Below are 25,016 nucleotides of genomic sequence, written 5' to 3'. Positions count from 1 at the left end.
TATCATTTGTCTTGCTATATTGTTTATGTCCCCAAAGCAATATAGTGTATAAAGTTCTTTCCATTTGTGTCTTATGAGATGTGGATTTTTTTTTTTAAACAACCATATTATTAAATATAATTTTTTTTTAATGAAAAGTTTTATTAAACCCTGGATTAAGTTAAAATCTGAAAGGATATTTAGTAGCATATTGAAATCAAATACCCATATAATTAAATTCAGACATTTTATTAACAAAGAATATTAACTTTTAAATCTCTTGAAATAATATAATGTAAGATTAAAATTACTGCAGAATAAGTAAAATTTCTTTTCCCTTATGAAATGGTACAGAGATACATGTGATTATTAATGATTTATAATGTGAATGGTTCTTTTCACAACCACTGTTTCCTCTTTTTTCTTTTCATTAGCCGACAGGTTTTGAGTCCATTCTCCTAAAAGGAAATAAAGCACTTTAAGTGTCAACTGTGAAGGATTTGTTACAATGTTCTATAAATGTCTAATTATAATAAAGCCCATATTGTGTGATACTGCTAAACCCAAATTTCTAAAATGGAAAATAAACCTGTTTTAATCCTAATGTGTTGAAAGTAGTGCTTTATTTTGACTAGAGTAATATATATATATATATATATATATATATATATATATATATATATATATATATATATATATATATATATATATATATATATATATATGAGAGAGAGGTTTTTTTTTTTAAAGTCTATCAGTAAGGACAGCATCAGTATATCTTTATATTTACTAAATATAAATCCAGTTGTGTTCCCCCATTCTTTTTTCAAAATGAATGTTGTTGGCTTGAAGTTTTTATAACATCACTGTTTTAATTGGGGGGAAAAAAAGCCTGGGGTCTAAATTGGGTGTGAGAAACTTGCGCAACATAAATATCTACTATTGGAATAGAATGTGGTACAATGCTGTCACCTAACTAAAGATATAAAAATATAAAATCATACCCTGTCTGTGGGGAGAGCCCCAGTTACAGATTTTAAGAGTGTTCATGTATTAACACTTGGAGCAGCAGGTTAATTTACAATGATGTTAGTAACTAGGCCATTTATGGTGAATTTTCTTGTTTATTTGTAATGAACACTGGAAAAATGTCATCACGTTGAGAACGAAAGGTCATCAGATGGTCTTGGGCCATTTGTAAGGACTGAATCGTTCAACTACTTTTCACAAGGGTTGGAGACTCGGCCGGCAAAAATGAGGGTGTTGATAGAGGATTCTCTGATAAAGAGGAGGAATGGTCGATTGGCAGTGAAGTTCTCCCGGTTCAAATTGAGGGAGCGTCCAAGTGCCACCACAGCTGTGGCAGCTGCAGCCTCACTGCCCTCTTCATTTACCTGCAAAACCAGCCAGAATATAAGCATCCAACTCTATCTGTCATTATGATTCTCATACATTTCTCATCTGACTGACATATATTGGTACTGAGTTTATCCTGGTTATAATAATCCATGGCTAATTCAAAAGTAGCCCTAACTGATTATTGTGTACATACTTGATAAAGTAAATAATAGTTCTTTACTTATTAGCAAGTCATTAGTCACTTTAAATAGGACTCAGTTTTGATTGTAGTTGATTTTAATTTTAATCTGCAATAAGGTGGAGCAAAAAAATGATCTCAATTGTCAAATAGTTCATGTATGCAAAAGGTATGATTTTACTCTCTTAAAATTCAGACACATTTCCTTTAGGTTTTAACTTATGTTAAAATATTGTCTTATTTTCTTGACATTCTGAGAAGAACTTATTTAGGCAAGTCAAATATTTAACAATCACAAACTAGTGTGATAACATATAGAATAATATATAATAATATATATAATAATGTGCAATTATTATTTGTCATTGTACAATGTACAACGAAATGTGTCTTCTGTATTTAACCCATCTGTGGCCGTGAACACACACACTAATGCACTAGGGACTGGGAACACACACCCAGAGTTGTGGGCAGCCATCCCTTGCATCCCTTCCCGGAGAGCAGTTGTGGGTTCAGTGCCTTGCTCAAGGGCACCTCAGCCATGGATTGAGGGAGGAGGACAATGTTGTTCATTCCTACCACCCCCAGTTTTTCTGCTAGTCGTGGGAATCGAACCAACAACCTTTCTGAGCCTACTCTGAACTTACACAGATTTCATCTAAGATTTTGCAGGTTTTCTCTGGAAAAATTGCTGTAGGCAAATTTATTCTGCAGAGCCAGCTGCTGACAATTAAACTGTAAATGCTGAAGTATTCTCCTCTTATCAAATTAAGGTCTTCAAGACCTCAAATCTGGTTTTTGCTCCTGGATTTTTGTACAACAGAAAAGGACCAATCACGAGGGAACGAGGGAAACTTACTTCAAGGAAAGCCTTATGGTAGGCATCAGAAATGTAAATGCCGTTGCTGACATCCTCCACTATTCCTAAAAACAGCAGAAAAGGAGTGTGTGACTGATAAAATCTGTTGTTATTGTACCATGGTTTAAATATACCTGTCAAACAACAGGTTTTAGTTAACAATTTGTTAGTGGAAATATATTTTTTATTTTTTAATATTAAGCATATCATATCTTAGCAGTGTATACTAACATAAAATTAATAAACTGTAATTTGGCCAGGGGTGCCAAAAGTTTCTGTCTATTTGTGTGAGCAGTAAAATAGGGGGGAACCTGGGAGACTGGCGTGTTCAGCACAGAAAAGATGCCCAAGGCCCATTGCCTTCAGGTTCTCTTTGAGGCTGAAGCTGTCCTCAATGCGGAATCGGGGGATTTGCACAGCCACCGTGGTTTCAGTCATGGTGTTCAACCAGCCACTGAGCCTCTTAAGCGTTAAATTTGCCACCACCTTAAATAAACAGTTATTGAAGAGACAAATCACAGTTTACAGCAAGTGTAACTCTGGTATTACTCTAGCCGTTATAACCACACAGCAGCCAACAGAAAAACACTTATTACACAAATAGAAACCAGCGCTAAAAAGTGAATAAATACGGCTAATGTTAGCAGGCGCTACCACTGGACATTTTTCATTCGCAACTCTCAAACACCTACTACTAACACTTTGTCGTCAACAAAGCTTGGGTTCCACAGACATAAAGTGTAAATCTGGCCATTATAACCACACAGCAACCAAAGAAAAGCACTTATTACCAGAATCATTGTCTAAGGCTAAAAAGTGAACTAATCCTGCTAAAGTTAGCAGGCACAAACCCTAGCTCACTGCTCAGTAACTCTTAAAAACCTGATTATAACACATTTGTCAGCATCACTCACACAGCAAAACATGAACATAAGGCAACAAGATACTACTCCAACATGTATCTTCGCCTCACGCTACTGAGTCAGTCCAATATTTATTCTTGAACATCATCTCTCACTCTTTCTCCTCCTTGCTCTCTCTGCCATAATGTCCATACCAGGAAACCCGAGCTAGATTCTTCTTGTAGAGAGGTAAACACCTTACTAAGAGTTATGTGCCTGCAAAGTGTTATCCATTTCTCACAAGAGATTTCTGCCTAGGGATGCACCGATTGGATATTAACAAAATATTAACAAGATATTAACAAAATAAGCTGGATTGGGTATCGGATAAATAGGCCAATCCATGAGACAGATATTTTGAATTGCACTAATAGTCTTTGTGAGACATCTGACCTATGCTTCTGCCCGTGTCTCACTCATGTTTTGTTTGTTGTTCAGTTGTGTTTTTGGCTGGCTGTTTGTGTGTGGACCTGAGCAGCTAGCTGCTGCTGATTTGGTCAAGAAGCTTGTTCAGGTGCCGTTGATCGTCTATGGGATGGTTTCCTTCCTCTGCTTATTTCCATTTTTGGCTTATACATTATATTTATATTTATTATATTTATTAATTTATTTTAACCAGTTTGACTCTGTGGTGCCAAGGTCCTGCACAACTTTCATTTCAATTGACAAATAAATTGCATTTCAGTATATTATATGCGTTAATATTTCGTCATATTTTTGTTAATAATGTTTAAGTCAATCCTTATGCCTTAAGTCTCTCCTACAAGGTGAGATATATGGTTTACTAATTCAACAATGGTATTCGATTGGTATTGGGTATCGACCAATACACAAAGTACATGTATCCTATTGGTATCAGAACTGAAAACGTCGGATTGTGCATCCCTGTGGCTGGGGATCCTCTTTTCCGCCCCATGGTTCTGAAGTTGCATGGCCACGATTTTTACAGGAGAAGGCCCAGGAGCTGTGAGAGAGGGACTCTTCTCCCTATTACAGGTCGGAGGAGCCTCACAATGTTAAATCATTATACAATTATTATAATATACAGGGTGGGCCATTTATATGGATACACCTTAATAAAATGGGAATGGTTGGTGATATTAACTTCCTGTTTGTGTCACATTAGTATATGGGAGGGGGGAAAACTTTTTAAGATGGGTGGTGACCATAGTGGCCATTTTGAAGTCAGACATTTTTGAGCAAACTTTTGTTTTTTCAATGGGAAGAGGGTCATGTGACACATGAAACTTATTGCAAATGTCACAAGAAAAACAATGGTGTGCTTAATTTTAATTTACTAACTAATTTTAATGTCCATCCATCCATCCATCCATTATCCACCGCTTATCTGGGTCCGGGTCCGGGTCGCGGGGGAAACAGTCGGAGCAAAGAAACCCAGACCTCCCTCTCCCCAGCCACCGCCTCCAGCTCCTCTGGGGGTATACCGAGGCATTTCCAGGCCAGTTGAGACATGTAGTCTCTCCAGCGTGTTCTTGGTCTGCCCCGGGGCCTCCTCCTCCTCCTGCACCGATCCGCCTGTCAATCTCCCGCTCCATCTTTCCCTCACTCTTGAACAAGACCCCGAGGTATTTAAACTCCTCCACTTGAGGCAGGATCTCACTTCCAATCTGGAGAGAGCACTCCACCCTTTTCCGACTGAATACCATGGACTCGGACTTGGAGGTGCTGATCCTCATCCCTACCGCTTCACACTCAGCTGCAAACTGGTCCAGCAAGAGGTTCTGGCTCGATGAAGCCAACAAGACATCATCCGCAAAAAGCAGACATGGAATCCTGAGACCACCAAACTGGACACCTTCCGCCACTTGGCTACGCAGAGAAATTCTGCCAATAAAAGTTATGAACAGAACCGGTGACAACAGGCAGCCCTGACGGAGTCCAACTTACTGGAGTCCAGACTCCTGCTCTGTTTATACAGGGACTGGATGGCTCATAGCAAAGAGCCCAGTACCCCATACTCCCCGAGCACCCCCCACAGAATACCCTGAGGGACACGGTCGAGTGCCTTCTCCAGATCCACAAAACACATGTAGACTGGCTGAGCAAACTCCCATGCACCCTCCAGGATCCTGGCAAGGGTAAAGAGCTGGTCCTGTGTCCGACGACCAGGGCGGAATCTGCATTGTTCCTCCTGGATCCGAGGTTCAACTATCAGTCTGACTCTCTTCTCCAGTACCACCGCATAGACCTTACCGGGGAGGCTGAGGAGTGTGATCCCCCTATATTTGTAACACACCATCCGATCCCCCTTTTTAAAAAGGAGAACCAATACCCCAGTCTGCCAGTCCAGAGGCACTGCCCCCGACGTCCACGTGATGTTGCAAAGACATGTCAGCCAGGACAGCCCCACAACATCCAGAGCCTTGAGGAACCCAGGGAAAACTTCATCCACCCCCGGGGCCCTACCACCTCGGCTACCTCAGCCCCAGTGATATATGAGCCCCCCACCCCTCCCCCCGGGTACCCAAACTCTGCTTCCTCAAAGTATTTGTTCCACTGCCTAATAACGTCCCCAGTCAATATACAGTGTTGGTGGAAAACCGCTTTCCCCTCCTGAGTCACCTGATAGTTTGCCAGAAACTTCTCGGAGCCGACCGAAAGTCGTTTTCCATATTCTCACCGAACTCCTCCCACACCCGAGATTTTGCCTCAGCGACCTGTCGGCTGCTTCCGGATTCCCCCGAGCCAACCAGGCTCGATAGGACTCTTTCTTCAGCTTGACAGCCCCCCTCACCCGGGGTGTCCACCACCAAGTGGGATTGCCACCCCGACAGGCACCGACAACCTTGCAGCCACAGCTCCGTTCAGCCGCCTCAACAATGGATGTCCTGCCCACTCGGACTCAATGTCAGCAGCCTCCCCTGGGATGCAGTCGAAGCTCTGCCGGATGTGGGAGTTGAAGACCTCTGACAGGTTCCTCTGCCAAAACATTGCCAGCAAACCCTCAGCACACGTTTGGGCCTGCCAGGTCTGTCCGGCATCCTCCCCCGCCATCTGATCCAACTCACCACAAGGTGGTAATCAGTTGACAGCTCAGCGCCTCTTCACCCGAGTGTCCAGAACATATGGCCGCAGGTCCGATGATATGACTATAAAGTCGATCATCTAAATGTGGCCTAGGGTATCCTGATGCCAGGTGTACTTGTGGACACCCTTATGCTCGAACATGGTGTTCGTAATGGACAAATTGTGACGGGTCACCGATCAGCTGGGCTGTTCCTCCCAATCACGCCCCTCCAGGTCTCACTGTCATTACCCACGTGAGCGTTGAAGTCCCCCAAGAAGGCATGGTACTCTGAACTGCTGTTTGGTGCATAAGCACAAACAACAGTCAGAGCCCTTTCCCCAACCCGAAGGCGCAGGGAAATTACCCTCTCGTCCACTGGGATAAACCCCAACGTACAGGTGCTAAGCCGGGGGGCTATGAGTAAGCCCACTCCTGCTTTACGCCTCTCACTCTGGGAAACTCCAGAGTGAAAGAGCATCCAGCCCCTCTCAAGGAGATTGGTTCCAGAGCCCATACTGTGTGTCGAGGCGAGCCCAACTATATCTAGCCGGTACCTCTCAACCTCGTGCACAAGCTCAGGCTCTTTTCCCACCAGAGAGGTTACGTTCCATGTTCCAAAAGCCAGTTTCAGTAACCAAGGATCAGAAAAACAGGGCCCCCGACCCCAGCTGCCATCCGATCCACAATGCATCAGACCCGGATTAGTACTTCTCCCACATGTGGTTGGCCCATGGGAGAGTGGACCCATGTTACTCCTTCGGGCTGAGCCCGGCCGGACCCCATGAGTGAAAGTCCGGCCACCAGGCGCTCGCCAAGGAGCCCCTCCCCCAGGCCTGGCTCCAGGGTGAGGCTCCGGTAACTCTATTCTCTGTGTCCCTGTTCTTAAGCTATTCATTCTTGTCTTTATGGATCACTCTTTGTCTGGCCCATCACCTAGGACCAATTTACCTTGGGAGACCTTACCAGGGGCTATTACCCCCGACAACATAGCTCCTAGGCTCACGCAGGCACGCAAACCCCTCCACCACGTTAAGGTGGTGATCCAGGGTGGGGTAATTTAAATTTTTTTAACTTTATTCTTTCATGATTTATTTACAAGTTTCTGACCACTTATAAAATGTTCTGCCCATTATGTTGGATTGTCAACGCAACCCTCTTCTCCCACTCTTCACACACAGATAGCAACACCGCAGGAGAAATTCTAGCACAGGCTTCCAGTATCCGTAGTTTCAGGTGCTGCACATCTCATATCTTCACAGCATAGACAATTGCCTTCAGATGACCCCAAAGATAAAAGTCTAAGGGGGTCAGATCGAGAGACCTTGGGAGCCATCTAACTGGCCCATGACGACCAATCCACTTTCCAGGAAACATCAAGGAATGCTCGGACCTGACACCTATAATGTGGTGGTGCACCATCTTGCTGGAAAAACTCAGGGAACGTGCCAGCTTCGGTGCATAAAGAGGGAAACACATCATCATGTAGCCATTTCGCATATCCAGTGGCCTTGAAGTTTCCATAGAATACCAAGAATGGTAGTGATAGTGGTAATGATAGTGGGTATCTTTGTACCCCATTTACCACACCATACCATGTTCAGCATCTGAAACTACGGATACTGGAAGCCTGTGCTAGCATTTCTCCTGCAGTGTTGCTATCAGTGTGTGAAGAGTGGGAGAAGAGGGTTGCATTGACAATCCAACACAATGGGCAGCACTTTGAATATTTTATAAGTGGTCAGAAACTTGTCCACCATTGTTTTTCTTGTGAAATTCCCAATAAGTTTGATGTGTCACATGACCCTGTTCCCATTGAAAAAACAAAAGTTGGATCAAAAATGGCCATCTTCAAAATGGCCACCATGGTCACCACCCATCTTGAAAAGTTTTCCTCCTCCCATATATTAATGTGCCACAAACAGGAAGTTAATATCACCAACCATTCCCATTTTATTAAGGTGTATCCATATAAATGGCCCACCCTGTACAGTACAATTATGTTCCCTAACTAAATGTACTGAATATGTACTCTTGCGGGTACCAACACTGTGGCAGGCTTGGACTAGAGCAATATATAGTCCTCTAGCAAAAGGCTGTGGAAAGACAGAACTGCATTCTTGGTAAGGTGCCATTCATTACTTAGGGTGTTATTATTATTATTATCGTTACACTTATATAGCGCCTTTCTAGATACCCAAGGACACTTTACAATCTACACTGCTCAGAACGCTCAATTCACACACACACACTGGCGAGAAGCGGCAGCCAAACGCGCACAGCGTACTCTCGACCAGAAACGACCGTCCACCTGGAGGACTGCATCGGGCACTAGGATTTCACCCAGGACAGAGCGCCAATCCATATCTGGGCACACACATTCACATACACACTCATTAACTCACAAACCAGGACAGCTATTGTGAGCTTGAGTGATATTTGTAATACAGAACTAATCATCCAACATCAGTGCCTGACCTCACAAATGTTCTCATGGGTAAATGCCATCAAATCCACAGAAATGTTCCAACAGTTATCCCAGACAAGGGGGACAAGGGGACCTAGTTGATTTTTAATGTAATGCTTTAATGTAATTATTCCAGTTACGTATGTGAAAGCAGTGAAAGTAGGGAGGTAGAAAAACATACCTCTGACAAGCTTATGTCATTGTCTGGCAACACCAGCACCATGGAAATTCCGCCTCCATTGTAGGGCATCTCAAGCACCTTCACTTTGTTGTCTGGGAACTTTCCATAGCGGTATTTGGTTTCCTTGTACATCAGATGCACAGAACATTTGTGCTTCTCACTGATGTGGAATTGTGATGGAATGACATCGTTTTTGTCAAACTTATTTTTCCACTGACCCTGCAATGCAAAAGAACGGAAAATTTTTCATTTCAAAATTACATGTAGCACCATGAGTACCGTTGAGTAGTATGAAGGTCCAATTTTGCCCAAAAGAAAGTCAAATGTTTTTGGCAGAAGTATGTCAATAGTTTTCGTTTATCTCAAAAGGGGACATGTTTATTAAAACATGATATTATTCATTAATGCAGATAAAAAACACTTCATGATTTTATGGAAGATTATAGATAAACTAAAATTATACTTAGTATTATTTTGATGAATTGTGTTTAATATGACCAAAGTAAAAAGCTAAAGGAGCCATTATTAATTTTTGAATATAGCACTTATTCATTCATTCATTCATTCATTCATTGTCTGTAACCACCCATCCAGTTCAAGTTTGCGGTGGGTCCAGAGCCCACCTGGAATCATTGGGTGCAAAGCAGGAACACACCCTGGAGTGGGTGCCAGTCCTTCACAGGGCGACACATACATTCACGCACACTTTTGAGTCACCAATCCACCTGCAAACGTGTGTTTTTTGGACCATGAGAGGAAACAAGAGCACCCAGACAAAACCCACACGGACATGGGGAGAACACACCAAACTCCTCACACACAGTCACCAGAAGCGGGACTCAAACCCACAACTTTCAGGTCCCTGGAGCTGCTGAGCCACCGTGCCGCCATAAACACACAATTACTAAACACACATTTCAGAGGATGCATTACAAGACTGTTGTAGGGACACGAAAAGATTATTCAACCAGTTTGTATGAGCTGTCAATTTATGCTTGTTTTATGTGATTTCATCTTCATTCGTCTTACTCCATTAGTGATAATTTAACTTGCTGTCCTTCTTTCAGTTTTGGCTGCATCCATGAGTGATTTCCACAGCAGGTCACCGGCCACTCCGGCCATCTGCATACACTGCTTGGCATAACACAATCTTCCCATTTCTCTTTTGCTAAGAACCAGCACCAAGAGTACACAAACACAATCCTGAATACACCACATTCCCAGACACTGACCTGAAGTGAGACATTTTTTTTCAGGGTAATGTAAGTAATGTTGCTTTTTGCAACAATGAAGCAATGAATGAATCTGCGTGTGGAATAAGATAGTTGTCCATCACATGAAACAAGTCACATGTATAGAAACAGGTTGAATAAACTTATATCCTTACTCATTATGTCAGAATGAACTATTAGAAATATTAGATAAATTGACTACATTTAAGCAGTTTTCAATTAACAATACATCCTTACATGTGAGAGTGTAGAAGGGAAATGCATTTTGATTTCCCATTCCCACTGACCATTGACCTCTTGACTTTAGAGATTTACCTACTTTAAAGTAGATGGTATTGACTAGGACCAGCACAGCAGTAGAGTCTAATGAGCCCTTAGGAAGAGTGTCATTTATTTTGCCATTTGTCTTCTCAGAGATCCACTCGTTGATTTTCAGCCTTGATTCTTCTGGTTTCTCCTGTAGAAAAAGTACCCAGACCGATTTAACACAGAGAAGGATGCTGGATGTGAGGATTTATGAGTGGGTCAAGAGAATGACCTTAAAGTTGAGTGGCATCAGCTTGGCACCATAGACTGTTTCACTGATATTCTGGAAGGTGTCACTAAAGGTCAGAGACTTTTCTCCGAACAGACGATTGGCTGAGACCAGTTCCACAGTGTTGTGCTTCTTGCGATAAAGGCGGCAGTTCAGCTTAGCGAAGAAGAAGTGGACCTGGTCTGAGGTCTTCTCCTTTATTGTGTCAAATTCAAACACCTTCAAGTGAGAAAAAATGAATGAGGGTCAGTCACATCAGTAGAAATATCTAATTCTAAAACAAGACATATATATATAACTGTAGACAAGCTAATTTAAAGTGGACTCACTATGAATATAGACAATAAATTAGACAGACACAGCTTACACAATCTTTATAGTACACTCTCAGAATATTTGTCACGATGGTGGTATCCTCAATGGTGCATATATATTCAAGACCTTTGGATACAGAACACAATTAGGGTTCAGAGCACTTCTGGATTATTAGGGTTCCGAGCACTACAGTGCAAGGAAACTTAATGCATTTGTTAGGATTCTTTTTATTTTCTTTCTCCTTTTTCTGCCTCAAAACAAATTGCACAGCCGAAACTGTAAGACCTATGGACTTGATACTTAGTCAAAAGGTAGTAGTTGTCCTATGATCCTATCCTCATGAACTTGGTGTCAAAACGTACGCAGGAGCATGCTGGTCAATAATTATCAAAAAAAAACAAAAACTGGAACTTTCAAATCATGATGGACACCATATGCTAATGAACCTATACAGTTAATGGCATGTTTTACTTTAACTCATGTAACTTCTGTATACTTTATTCAAATCAAATGAATTTTCAGACATTGCTTCAAGACATGATTCTGAAGTAGCATATATATATATATATATATATATATATATATATATATATATATTCTGGTGCATGAAATATTACAGGGGATGCTATAATAGCTTGTTATGTGTTTTTGGCAATATCTCTGCATCTACAAGGCATATGAAGTTTACATTTGGCATGCTGGTACTGTGAGCAAGCTTACACTTGGGAAATTAAGGACAACTTGATACAAGCAAAATTATTAATGTCATCAACCCATCAATTTTCAGCACGTGTTTGACAGGCTACAAAGAGCCTTGTTTTGTGCTGATAGCCACAAGGTTATCAAAGGAGGCACAATTCATGTTTTTAACCTGAAAATATGGAATATCTTAGTGAAAACTGAAACTATCAACATGATATTAGCTTTATAATATATTCTCCTTAGTGTCTCACAACTGCAATTGCAACTAATTTTTAAAAATTAATAGTTTTTCCTCAGTTGTTAGGCATGTGAAAATGGGGCTTTTGTACTAGTCTCTGGATTTTCATTCTGTCAGCAAACAATGACAGAATGAAAATCTGTATAGCCTGTAGGTAAAAATTATCAAAAAAAAAAAAATCTTGAATTTTGGACATGCTGTTGCTGCAAATTTCAACAAACATGAGTGGGCAGAGTCCTACACACTCAATAAAAGTTTCCCAAATCAAACCAAAATGGGTACACATGTGTAAGGATGTATTCTGAAGATGTGTGAAAAATATGATCAAAATACACATACATGGGGCACTACAATTGGAGCGCCACCTAGGGATACAGTAACACCAAAATGAGATATATAGTTTGTGAAGCCCAGGGTGTGATGTTTAGAAAGGCAACCAGCACAGCTATATTTAGGCGAAGCCTGGAATCACACATTGATGAAATTTCAACATTTCTTACCATTATTAAAGTTCAGATTCTTATGATTCTGCAGATACCACATATGTCCGGACTGGGTTGGAATTTAGAGACTAGTTCACATTCAAATACATGTGGGTTTAATCTCACCAATGCAAACCACTGTCTGTTATGGAAAAATCCCCCTTCCCACCTTTCACTCCTACTCCACACACTGATTGAGAGGCCTCCAGTCACTACTCACCTCTCTGCATCTCTCTCCTGACTATATACAATGCCAATATACAAATAAATCATTACATTATGAACACCTCCTTGTTTCTATACTCACTGTCCATTAACTCAGCTCCACTGATCACAGGAGCACTTTGTAGTTCTTTTGTTATAGACTGGAGTCCACCTCTTGCTCTGCATACCTTGATTGCTCCCTTTCACCCTATTCATCACCCATTTATCATGTATGCTTTGGGTGGTAGAGTTTTTCAATCTCTCAGTGTCAGTGCTGGACTGAGAATAGCCCAACAACCAAGAACATCCATGTGACATCCAGTGCCCTGTGCCCACTGATGAAGGACTAGAGGATGACCAACACACACTGTGCAGTATCAGATGAGCTACTGTGTATGTTATTACATCTACAAGGTAGACCAAAACTGGATTGTAAGTGGACACAGTGATTTAAATCTCCAGCAGCACTGCTATGTCTGATCCACTTGTACCAGCACAACACATACTAACCCACCACCACCAGATCCATCAACCAAATGGTACCTGCTAAATAGGGGTCCCTACCATTGAAGAACTGTGTGAAAGGGGGGAATGTTGTATACAGAGCAACAAATGGTCTGTATTCTATAATAATAAAATTACAAATTGCTCCTCTATGGTCTGTAGAAATCAGAGAAAAGAAAGTGATTGTAGAAACGAGGAGGTGGTCAAAAAGTTATGGTACACACACACACACACACACTGCAATGGCATGTAAGGCCTCATACTTGTAAATGTAAGCAAAATTTCCACATCTCCTCAATACATTTAAAACATAAAATGTTTTAGAAACAAATCCCACTTCCCCCTCCCTCTCTCCTCTTTGCTGCTTCAACACACTGAATATCAGATGCCAAGAGAGCCCACACTCAGCATAGCCCCCTTCCTCTCCACTCTCTTTGCATCTATACACACACAGACTGAGAGGCCCACAGAGCTCACACTCACAACAACCAGCTTATTCTGCTCCACTCTGCATCTGCACAAATACTGACTGAGAGGCTCACAGACAGATCACACTCAGAAATGCTGCATATGTGAAAATACCCAATAACTTTGCAATATAAGGCCTCTTGCAAATGTAAGCAGAATTTACACAGACTGCAGCAAGGAGACTGTAAATCACCACTTGCGGCTATATTTATACTTTTTTTTATTATAACTGTAGATTTTCACCACGCGCAATATCAAGCACTGAGAAAATGGTTAAAAGCCAGTGGATATATTCTCTGGATATTTTCTCTATATTCTCGGGAGTGGCAGAGCTCCATCTAAAAGCTTTGGGATGAGTTGAAGTACTCTAGATAATTTTCTGATTCAGAACTAATCAGAAAGCATCAGTATTTGACCTCACTTATGTTTTCACTACTAAATGCCATAGTCTAAAGCAGTGGTGACCAACCCTTTTACATATAAGGTCACCTTTTGAAATCTGAACAAGCTAAATATCTACCAGCACAAATGCCAGCCTTAGGCTACTTAAAATAACAAAGCTGTGTATGTGATCATCGCCTTCAATAACATAAAATAAAACTGTTCACTTACTTCATTAATGTACAGCCATGTTCTGAAAAGTTGTCCTACCTATTGATACCTATCCTACAGCAGCTCTGCACATGCTCACACCCATTTTTTAACTTTTTATGCATTTTTCTTGGTAACTCTGTTTTCCTGGGGTGCATAATACAATCATAGCTTACTGTAATTTGCTTCAGCCTTCCCAAAACTGTACATGCAGCAAAAATATACATCTATAAACAAATAATTATCACTCTAATTACCTTTAATTTCATACTTATACATTGTTTGGGAGCATATTCTGATATGATTCCTACAGTTTTATTTAGATGGCCGTACTTATAAAAATACACTATGGTAGAATATTTTGACAAGGTAGAACAACTCAACAAAAGGGTATAGTGTGTCTATCACTGTGTTGTAATCTGCATGAAATATAGTGTTGGCTCAGACTGTGCAGAGGCAGTACAGAGCAGCACTATTTGTCATTGTTCACTGCTGGTCACTACTGGAATTTGATTGTCAGAATTCACAGACATCCTGCTTAACTTGCTTGCAAACCACTGTGGATACATAATGACGCAGCTATAACTTAAATGTGATAAGTGAATCAGCAAGAGATATCACAATGGAGATTGACCTGTTGATCACAATAAACTGGTAGATGACCACTGATCTAAAACCTTCCCAGAAAGCTAGAAGCTGTTAATGCAGCAAATATGGAACCATGTATTATTACCCTTGAATTCTGTAGAATTGATGGATGTGTGTGTCCACAAACCTTAGGTCATGTAGTATGTCACTGTGTACTTATTCCTGTATGTATTGTTTCTGATATTGGTGGCTAATTAGTGTGAACGTGTTTCAGTTTTAGTTAGCTGGGGTTGTTACTGAAAACAAGACATGCAAAGCATTAGGTTATATTCAGGGAGTACCACTTATTTCACACTTGGGCACAATTACCCATCTATGAAAGCTATCCAATTTGTTAACATTAAATTTCAGAAAATATGATTTAAAAATATCATAAAAAATGCTTCCTGAGTTCAATCTGTATTTTTCCTCAGAAACACAATGCTGGAATAAACACTGTATGAAGGATGTGGGACAGACAAAACTGAAGAAATGAGTGATACATTTACACAGATAATATACAATATAGCAATTTCACTACACTTAAGCTTAAGGTCTTTGTTGGTCTTTTTTGATTGGTCTTTGGCAAACTGATTAATGTACATATGTCACGATTCGCGGAGGGCGGACTGACGGAGACGGACGCACACGCTAAAACACAGTACTTTTAATTAAACAAAAGATATAACAAAACAAAGACAGGCAACTACGGAAACAATAAGATAAAGGAAATGAAACGATGAACAGAAAAACCGGACTAAGCAACATGACAGCACGATAAAGGAAGCAAAACAATACAATACTAGACGGGGAGAGCTAAACAAAAAAACCTAGACAGGGAGAGCTAAACAGACAAACCTAGACAGGGAGAGTGAAGCAATACAAGGACTTAGAGCGAGGAAACGACAGAGACAGACATACCAGACTAAGGAACAAGACACGGAAACACCGGAGGCGAAACAACAAGACTTAGAGGAAAGAAACGACATGACTTGGGGAGTGAAACAAAATGACGATGTGGAAAACAATGGCGAAGAAACAGCGGAGACAGACAGACTTGATAACATGACAGAAGTAACAACGTGGACCGAAACAGTACAAATGACCGACAAACGGGAGTGACATACGGGAACTTAAATACCTAACACAGACAAGACACACCTGGAACAGATAACGAGGGTAATAAGACACGGACGAGGAGGAGGAACAAAGGTGGGACATGGGCGGAGACATGGACAATAACAAACAGAGCCATGTGCTAAGAGAGCACATGGCGGGGAAAACAGACATGACAGGACGAGGGCGTGACAACATAGGTAAAATGTGCTCAAATTAAAATAAACTCCTTCTTTAAAGTTGGATTCTAAAAGTTTCAGGATAAACTGGTTTGAAGTTGCAACATGACATATTAAATCAGAGGACATGGATGGTGGTTTTGTAATATAAATAAAAAAATTTTTGTAAATATATTGGCAGCACAGAGGCGCTGCAGGTGGTGTCACTGTCACACAGCTCCAGGGTCTTATGGTTGTGGGTTCGAGCCCTTCTCTGGGTGACTGCCTCTGAGTAGTTCTCTGTGTCTGTGTGGGTTTCCTTCGGTTGCTCCAGTAAAAAAAATTTGCAGGCTGTATGTTTCTCTATAAAGAACTAGTCTACTTCACATCAGGCTCATTATTAACTAAGTAATAAGTAATAATAATTAACTATATAATAAAATATAAGTTTGGCTAGGCTGAAAAGTAAACCAAGCAAGTCTAGAGGTCTGTCGATTGCCAAAGGAAAACTTGTGCAAGAAAATGTTTTGATGGAAGGAGAAATGATCCCTACTGTACTGGAGAGAACAGTGAAGAATTTAGGTAGATAGTATAGTGCAGCACTAAATTATATCAAACTCTTTGTTGGTTGTGGGACTAAAAGCTGAACTGGTGACAGCTGTTAATAGCATTGCTAGATCATGTTTGCCAGGGAAGTTGAAATTGTGGTGTCTGCAGTTTGGCTTACTGCCTTGTATTAGGTGGCTATTGACAGTTTTTGATGTTTCGATCACAGAAGAGAGGATGGAAAGGGCTATGAACAAGGCCATAAGGAAGTGGCTAGGGGTGCCACATTGTGTAAGTAGCATGGTGTGGTATGGGAGAGGGGTACTGGAGCTACCACCACAAGTTTAGTAGAGGAGTTTAAATGTGTAAAGGTGAGTCGTGAGATGATTTTGTCAGGATCTAAGAATGCAGTGGTAAAAACAGCAGCGCCATTCACAAAAGCAGGAACAGGGTAACAAAAATGAATTCAGGGACTACAGATTTATATATATATGGTTTGCCGGTTGTAAATTTTTAACTTACTTTCATGATCTGCTCTAGGGTGCTGTTGCAGGCCCCCAGTTTTGTCATAGCGAAGGCTGTGGAGATGCTGAGGGGCGACATGAAAATGTTTTCGTCTTGAGATTTTCCCTTGGATAGTTTCTTGAAAAGGGAAAGGGCGAAGCGGCCGTTGGCATTGGACAGCTCAAACACTCTTGGGTTAGTGGACTCAGGGACCTTCTCTGGGGGCTTCTCAGTGGGGGGTTCTGGGTCATCATGCACATTCGGGTTGCGGTAGACACAGACAGGCTTTAGGGGCAGGTCTCTGGGCTTTGCACTGCAGATGTCTATCATGCCATGAACTGAGCAAATATAGAGGATCCACACAACTCCTACACAGGCCAACAGCTTCATATTGATCTAAAGAGAAAAACGGGTTGAGGAATATGTTCTTCGACAAAAATAATTTGGGAATGAACAAAACACAGCACATTTTAATGCACAATATCTACAAACCGGATTCCAAAAAAGTTGGGACACTAAACAAATTGTGAGTAAAAACTGAATGCAATGATGTGGAGGTGCCAACATCTAATATTTTATTCAGAATAGAACACAAATCACAGATCAAAAGTTTAAACTGAGAGAATGTATCATTTTAAGCGAAAAATATGTTGTTTCAAAATTTCATGGCGTCAACAAATCCCAAAAAAGATGGGACAAGGCCATTTTTACCACTGTGTGGCATCCCCCCTTCTTCTTACAACACTCAACAGACGTCTGCGGACAGAGGAGACCAGTTTCTCAAGTTTCTCAAGAAATAGGAATGCTCTCCCATTCATGTCTAATACAGGCCTCTAAGTGTTCAATCGTCTTGGGCCTTCTTTGTCGCACCTTCCTCTTTATGATGGGCCAAATGTTCTCTATAGGTGAAAGATGCGGTGCACTGCAGGCTGGCCATTTCAGTACCCGGATCCTTCTCCTACGTACGAGGAGCTTACTTAGAAATGGCTTCCTCTTTGCACTGTAGAGTTTCAGCTGGCAACGGCGGATGGCGCGGTGGATTGTGTTCACTGACAATGCTTTCTGGAAGTATTCCTGAGCCCATTCTGTTATTTCCTTGACAGTGGCATTCCTGTTTGAGGTGCAGTGATGTTTAAGGGCCCGGAGAACACGAGCATCCAGTAGAGTTTTACGGCCTTGACCCTTACGCACAGCAATTGTTCCAGATTCTCTGAATCTTTTGATGATGTTATGCACGGTTGATGATGATAACTTAAAAGTTTTAAAGTAGTAAAGCTATTTTACGCTGGGTAACACCATTCTGGTATTGCTGCACTATCTTTCTGCGCAACAATGGTGGAATTGGTGATCCTCTTACCATCTTGGCTTCAGAGAGACACTGACACTCTGAGAAGCTCTTTTTATACCCAATCATGTTGTCAATTGACCTAATTAGTGTTAATTGGTCTTCCAGCTGTTCGTTATATGCTCAATTTCCTTTTTCCAGCCACTTATTGCTACTTGTCCCAACTTTTTTGGGATTTGTTGACACTGTGAAATTTTTAATCAACATTTTTTCCTTTAAAATGTTACATTTACTCAGATTAATTTTTTGATCTGTCATCTATGTTCTATTACAAATAAAATATTGACATTTGCCATCTCCACATCATTGCATTCAGTTTTTATTCACAATTTGTTCAGTGTCCCAACTTTTTTGGAATCTGGTTTGTATATCTGTTAGATATATGATATACCCAGCAAATAGACAGAAGCTTTACACTATTTATGCACAGTAAATTGACAGACAAATGCCATATATTAATTTGTTCTGATCAGATAATATGCTATTTCTACAAAATATGTAATTGTCACGTTCCCCTATTTATGTCACGCCCTTGTCCTGTCTAGTCTGTTGTTCCCCGCCATGTGTCTTGCACATGGCTCTGTTTGTTATTGTTCATGTCTCCGCACTAGTCCTGTCTTTGTTCCTACCCCTCGTCAGTGTCCCCGTCAGTGTCTTATTTGTAATCCTGCCCCCTCTTTATCAGTCTTAGGTGTGTCTATAAGTCCCTTTGTCTCCGTGTATGTTAGTCAGACATTCGTTTCCTCTGTTAATTTCAACTGTCATGTTGCTTTCAAGTCTGTTTGTCTTGTCTGTTCCTCGCTTCGGTTTGCTTTCTACTCTTGTATTTACAAAAGTAAGTAAAAGTATCTAAGTCTGTCTCTGTTTTGTTATATTTTTGTTTAAATAAAAGTATCTGTGTTTCAGCAAGTGCGTCTGCCTCCATCAGTCCGCCCCGCAGTCCTGACAGAATGTCCGACCACAAAAAGAATGCAGCTAACACAGACTGTTCATTCAAGGAAACTTTCAAAAACGTACAAGAATCACTAGTTAGAAATGTGGGGGATCAACCAGCGATGTTGCAGTCCTTTACGGGAATTCACGCTAGATTTGAGGGGAGTTTGAACTGTGACGGTTTCCTCCTACAATGCAAACTGTATTTTAAATATCTAACTAGTCCTACTCCAAGTGACATTTTCAAAGTTATGTTCATGAGATCGCTCCTTGGTGGAGAAGCATTACTATGGGCAGATCATCTGCGACAAAAAGCCCTGGATATTTATGTGGAGTCTTTTTGAGAGCATTTAAAAGCAAGATTCTCCCGGGCTGCTCCCGAGGACGTCTCTGCAGAACCCACTGCTCCCGAGGATGTCTCTGCAGGACCCTCTGCTCCCGAGGACTACCCTCTCAGGTCCGGGGAAATTTTTGAGGGGGCGTTGAGGGCTGGTGCTGTTAGCCTCAAACCTCAGGACAAAGGAGATGAGGAAAACGGTGGCGCACTTCCTGGAGATCTTGGATTGAGGAAGTCCCTTAAGTGTGCGTCCACCAGACCCCCTAAGCCCTCTACAGCCCCAGCACGTGCCCTGCAAGCGGGCCAAGTCCCTGCCTCTGAGGGTGTTTCCGCAGGGTCCCCTGCTTCAAATGGTGTCCCCGCAGGGTCTCCTGTTCCCGTGAAGGCGGCCAAACAGGCCGCTCCTGTTCCCGTGAAGGCGGCCACCTCCGCCACTCCTGTTCCCATGATGGCGGCGACCTCCACCGCCCCCGGTCCATGTGAAGGTGGCATCCACCGCTCCGGTTCCTGTGAAGGCGGCATCCGCCGCTCATGTTCCCAAGGAGGTGGCATCTGCTGCTTCTGTTCCTGTGAAGGCGGTTCCTGTGATGGCGGCGAACCAGGCTGCTCCTGTCCCTGTGAAGGCGCCATCCGCCGCTTCTGTTCCTGTGCCAGTGGCTTCCTCAGCTGCTCCTGTTCCTGTGACTTTGGCCCCAGCCGCTTCTGTTCGTGTCCCTAGATTGGCCCCTAGGCTTTTGGGCCGATTCTTAGAGCTGTGCCCAGGCTGGCTTCTCGGACTTCACCAAAGACTTTTGCTAGTCCTGGGCACTCCCCAGTTGTTTTGGTTCCTCCGTTTGTCCCTGTTCTAGTCCCTTCCTCGCTTCGTTTCCACTTTTCATTTCCACCATTATCGTGTTGCTTTCAAGTCTGTTTGTCTCACCTGTTCCTCGCTTCGGTTTGCTTTCTACCTTTGTTTTTACGTTATCTAAGTCTGTCTCTGTTTTGTTATATTTTTGTTTAAATTAAAGTATCTGTGTTTTAGCAAGCGCGTCCGCCTCCGTCAGTCCGCCCCGCAGTCCTGACAATTTATCAATCTATTTTACTTGGCAGAGGAATCGATTAATGTATTTTTGGTGCATTAATACTGTTTTGTACATTTAAATATGAGTATATTTTAATCGTATTTGTAAGCAAAAAAAGCTCGGTTTTACGATTAAAATCAATTGACTAAAAGTTCACAAACAAAAAAGACCGACAATAACAGAAGGAAATGTAACCGTTTATTTTATGCAGAAATAGAGTAGTCTCATATTCGACATTCGTTTGAGATTCGCAATACGGCTTTTTTCACCAGTTATCAAACGTATATTCATCAGTACTGTTGCAAAAAAAAATAAAAAATTACACCCATAACCTATATTTACTATACTGTACTTCCTGAGATTAAGTCAGAAAAGCAGCCAATTATTGCTGTTTTTGCCCCTGCGCCCAGCTCCAGCGTTGTGGGCCGTTGCAAAATTACCAGAAGAAACGTATAGCGTTTAATGTTAATATCCAAATAATTATATTAATCCCTTTCCTTAATTTATCTAATGATGTCAAATCAGCTTAGAAATGTACATAATTTTATTTACCTACTAAGGCTTATTTTGGTGAAAATTGTGGTTATATAGTTTTTAATGAATTCAACAAAACAACTTAGAAAATTACAGATATTTATTCTTTACACATTACAAGGATCATTTTGGAAAAATTAAGTCATTTATTTTTATGACTAAAATAACCATATAAATCCATTAATCTCTCACGTTATTGGACCGAATGATGTCAAACCAACTTACAAAAGTAAAAGCAGACATGTTTCTGTACTGGAAATCACTGCATGGGCTCAAAAACACTTCCCAAAACCACTGTCTGTGAACATGATTCATTCTAATGCAAGTTAGAACTCCCGAATACAAAGAAGAAACCAGATATAAATATGATCCAGAAACACAGCTGCATTCACTGGGCCCCAGCTAATTTAAGACTGAGGTGAAGTGGAAATGTGCCTTGTGGCATGACAAATGAAAATGTAAATCTTTTCTGGAAATAATAGATTATGCATCCTCTGGGCTAAAGGCGAGAGGGACCGCTTAGCTTGTTATAAGTGCATAGTTCAAAATGTCAGCATCCATGATGGTATCAGGGGGCATTAGTGTACATTGCATTGGTGACTTGCACATCTGTGAAGGCGCTGTTAATGCTGAACAATATTTACAGACAATGTCTTTATCGGGGAAAGCCTTGCTTATATCAGTATGACAAGGCCAATGAACGTTCTGCATGGGTTACAACAGCATGGCTCCTTAGTAAAAGAGTCCGGGAACTAAACTAGTCCAGACCTGTCACCAGCTAAAATCATCTGGGGCATTATCAAATTAAAAACCCTATAAATGAGACCCTGAGCTGTTGAGCAGCTGAAATTTTGAAGCAACCAACAACAGTTCATTTCAAAACTACAGCAACCGGTCTCCTCAGTTCTCAAATGCTTACAGAGTGTAATGTAACACAGTGGTAAACATGGCCCTGTTGCAAACATTTTGGAACATGTTGCTGGCATCAAGTTCAAAATGGGCAAATATTTTTCAAAAAACAATAAACTTTCTCAGTTTCAACATTTAAAATGTTGTCTTGCACATCACTGCATTTTGTTTTTATTTACATTTTGCACAATGTCTCAACTTTTTTTGGATTTGTAGATTCATTTGGCTATTAACATCATTATAAATTAAATATATAAATTAAATACGTCTTGTAGTATGTAAAGAATAAATATCTGTATTTTTCTATGTTGGTTTGACATCATTAGGTCCAATAACCTCAGAGTTTAATTGATTTGTTTGACTATTAAAATCATTATTTAAAAAATACCTTCATTATTCACCAAACTAAGCTTTGTAGTATATAAGGAATCAATATATGCAGAATACTAAGTTGGTGTGACATCATTAAATCCAATAAGTTGAGAGATTAATAGATTTATTTGGATATTAACATTATTATAAATTACACAACCATTCACCAAGCCTTGTAGTATGTAAAGAATACATTTCTGTATTTTTCTAAGTTGGTTTGACTTCTTTTGGTGCATTAATTACAAAGCTTGATATGATTTATTGAATATTAATATCATTATAAAATAAATAATTTCAATATTCACCCAATTAACCTTTGTAGTCAGGGAAAAATATCTGGACATCTCTAAGTTTAATCGATTTATTTATCTATCTAAAATAAATTACTTCACTATTTACCAAATCAAGACTTGTCGCATGTAAGGAATCATAATGACATCATTATGTCCAATAATGTGCTAGATTAATAGATTTATATAGCTATTTTAATAATTATAAAATAAATGACTTACTTTTTTTCACCAAAATAAGCCTTGTAATGTGTAAAGAATAAATATCTGTACTTTTGTAAGTTGTTTTGATATCATTTGGTCCCGTAACTTGAGAGTTTAATAGATTTATTTGGTTACTGATTACATTAAGGGCGGCACGGTGGCGCAGCAGGTAGTGTCGCAGTCACACAGCTCCAGGGGCCTGGAGGTTGTGGGTTCGATTCCCACTCTGGGTGACTGTCTGTGAGGAGTTGGTGTGTTCTCCCCGTGTCCGCGTGGGTTTCCTCCGGGTGCTCCGGTTTCCTCCCACAGTCCAAAAACACACGTTGCAGGTGGATTGGCGACTCGAAAGTGTCCGTAGGTGTGAGTGTGTGTGTGTCTGTGTTGCCCTGTGAAGGACTGGCGCCCCCTCCAGGGTGTATTCCCGCCTTGCGCCCAATGATTCCAGGTAGGCTCTGGACCCACCGTGACCCTAAAAATTGGATAAGCGGTTACAGATAATGGATGGATGGATGGATGATTTCATTAAAATAATAACACTTAAATAAGCTTTAGTGCGTAAGGAATAAAACTGTGTTAATGTCTAAGTTGATGTCACATCGTTAGATACAATAAGGAAAGAGATTAATAGAAATATTTGGATATTAACATCAAACGATAACGTTTCTTCTGGTAATTGTGCGACGGTTCCTAACGCGGGAGCTGGGTGCAGGGGCAAAAACAGCTATAATAGGCTGCGTTTCTGGCTTAATCTGAGCAAGTACAGTATAGTAAATAAAGGCTATGTATGTAATTTGTTTATTTTTTATTATTGTTATTTTTACACCAGGAATCTGCAACTGACAAAGAAAAATCTGAGAATATTCTCAGAATAATTCCGAGAAAAAATTTAGGAATAATTCACATTATACAATTAATGATCACGAAAATAGATCCAGAGCGAGTGGAACTCCAGCGTGCCCACGAGGCTCCATCGCGTTACGGCTCGTACAATAAACTAAAGCCTTATGCATCGCATTCAGGGGCTGCACTGACGGGGACGTCATGTCGTATGGATGCGTTTAATAAATAATTCTGTTCACTTCACTGACTGCTTCTTGCACAACTCACTCATGGCGCACAGACTGTGAGTCTGTCTGTGTACGTATTATAATAAATAATAACCCAAACAGTGTTTCTCTAAATATTCTGATTATATTCTCGAAATTATACAGACCTTTTTACTCAATTATTCTGAGATTGTTTTTTTCTCAGAATTCTAACTTTATTCTCGGAATCTTGATTTTTTTCCTAAACGCCGTGGCCCTAAAGCTCCGTCGTATGAATTGCGAATCTCAAATGAATGTTCAATATGAAACTAGTGCTAGTCGTGGTTCCTTCACGATTTTGTTGTGAAACGTGGTAATATATTGAATGAAATTGTAATGAATTTAATCTTACCTGTTTTCTTTTTAAAAGCTAGAGCAGCGCTGGTCACGGTAAAAGCAGAGAGAGAAATGCTCTGTTGACCAGGTCAGTGCCCTAACGAGCACTAAACACAACACTTCATTCAAATCAACCTTTGAGCTATCGATCCGTTTGGTCTTGCTGATCCACTCCTGAAGCGATTAAATCTTATTCTCTGTGTGGACTGAGTTTTCTGATGTGGGCTGAAGTAAGCGTTACCGTTTGCTAACATTTTTGGACGCCCACTCTTCGAAAATAGGCGAGTGAATACATAGCATATCTCAACCCTTCTTGCCCATACAGTCTAGTGTTATGATGTGAAGATCATTCAACTGGATCGGTTCTGGTTCATTTCTGACTGATCACCTTTATCCTATGATGAAACAATTCTATTGTGATATTATTTTCTTTCATTG

The 25,016-nt window shown here is 40.8% G+C and overlaps 1 protein-coding gene across 1 annotated transcript; it reads right to left on the bottom strand.

Moving 5' to 3' along the window:
- Positions 1 to 713: 713 nt before the first annotated feature.
- Positions 714 to 24,767, bottom strand: serpinc1 (serpin peptidase inhibitor, clade C (antithrombin), member 1). Its single transcript, XM_066647603.1, has 8 exons — positions 24,595 to 24,767; positions 17,191 to 17,568; positions 10,721 to 10,936; positions 10,502 to 10,639; positions 8,951 to 9,169; positions 2,687 to 2,861; positions 2,376 to 2,440; positions 714 to 1,373 (listed from the first exon to the last, which is right to left on the bottom strand). Exons 2-8 carry the CDS (start codon positions 17,560 to 17,562, stop codon positions 1,197 to 1,199), a joined length of 1,362 nt encoding a protein of 453 aa, XP_066503700.1. The 5' UTR covers positions 17,563 to 17,568; positions 24,595 to 24,767; the 3' UTR covers positions 714 to 1,196.
- Positions 24,768 to 25,016: the final 249 nt, after the last annotated feature.

This window comes from Hoplias malabaricus, chromosome 16, assembly GCF_029633855.1.
Source record: "Hoplias malabaricus isolate fHopMal1 chromosome 16, fHopMal1.hap1, whole genome shotgun sequence".
NCBI lineage: Eukaryota > Metazoa > Chordata > Actinopteri > Characiformes > Erythrinidae > Hoplias > Hoplias malabaricus.
Note: the sequence above shows the minus strand (reverse complement) of the source record. Positions and strands in the feature narration are given on the sequence as shown.

Coding starts and splice junctions, on each gene's coding strand:
- serpinc1 (XM_066647603.1), bottom strand. CDS start 17,562: ATGAAGCTGTTGGCCTGTGTAGGAGTTGTGTGGATCCTCTATATTTGC. Junction 2,862..8,950: donor ATGACATAAGCTTGTCAGAG/GTATGTTTTTCT, acceptor TGTTTATTTAAG/GTGGTGGCAAATTTAACGCT. Junction 2,441..2,686: donor TGAACACGCCAGTCTCCCAG/GTTCCCCCCTAT, acceptor TGCTGTTTTTAG/GAATAGTGGAGGATGTCAGC.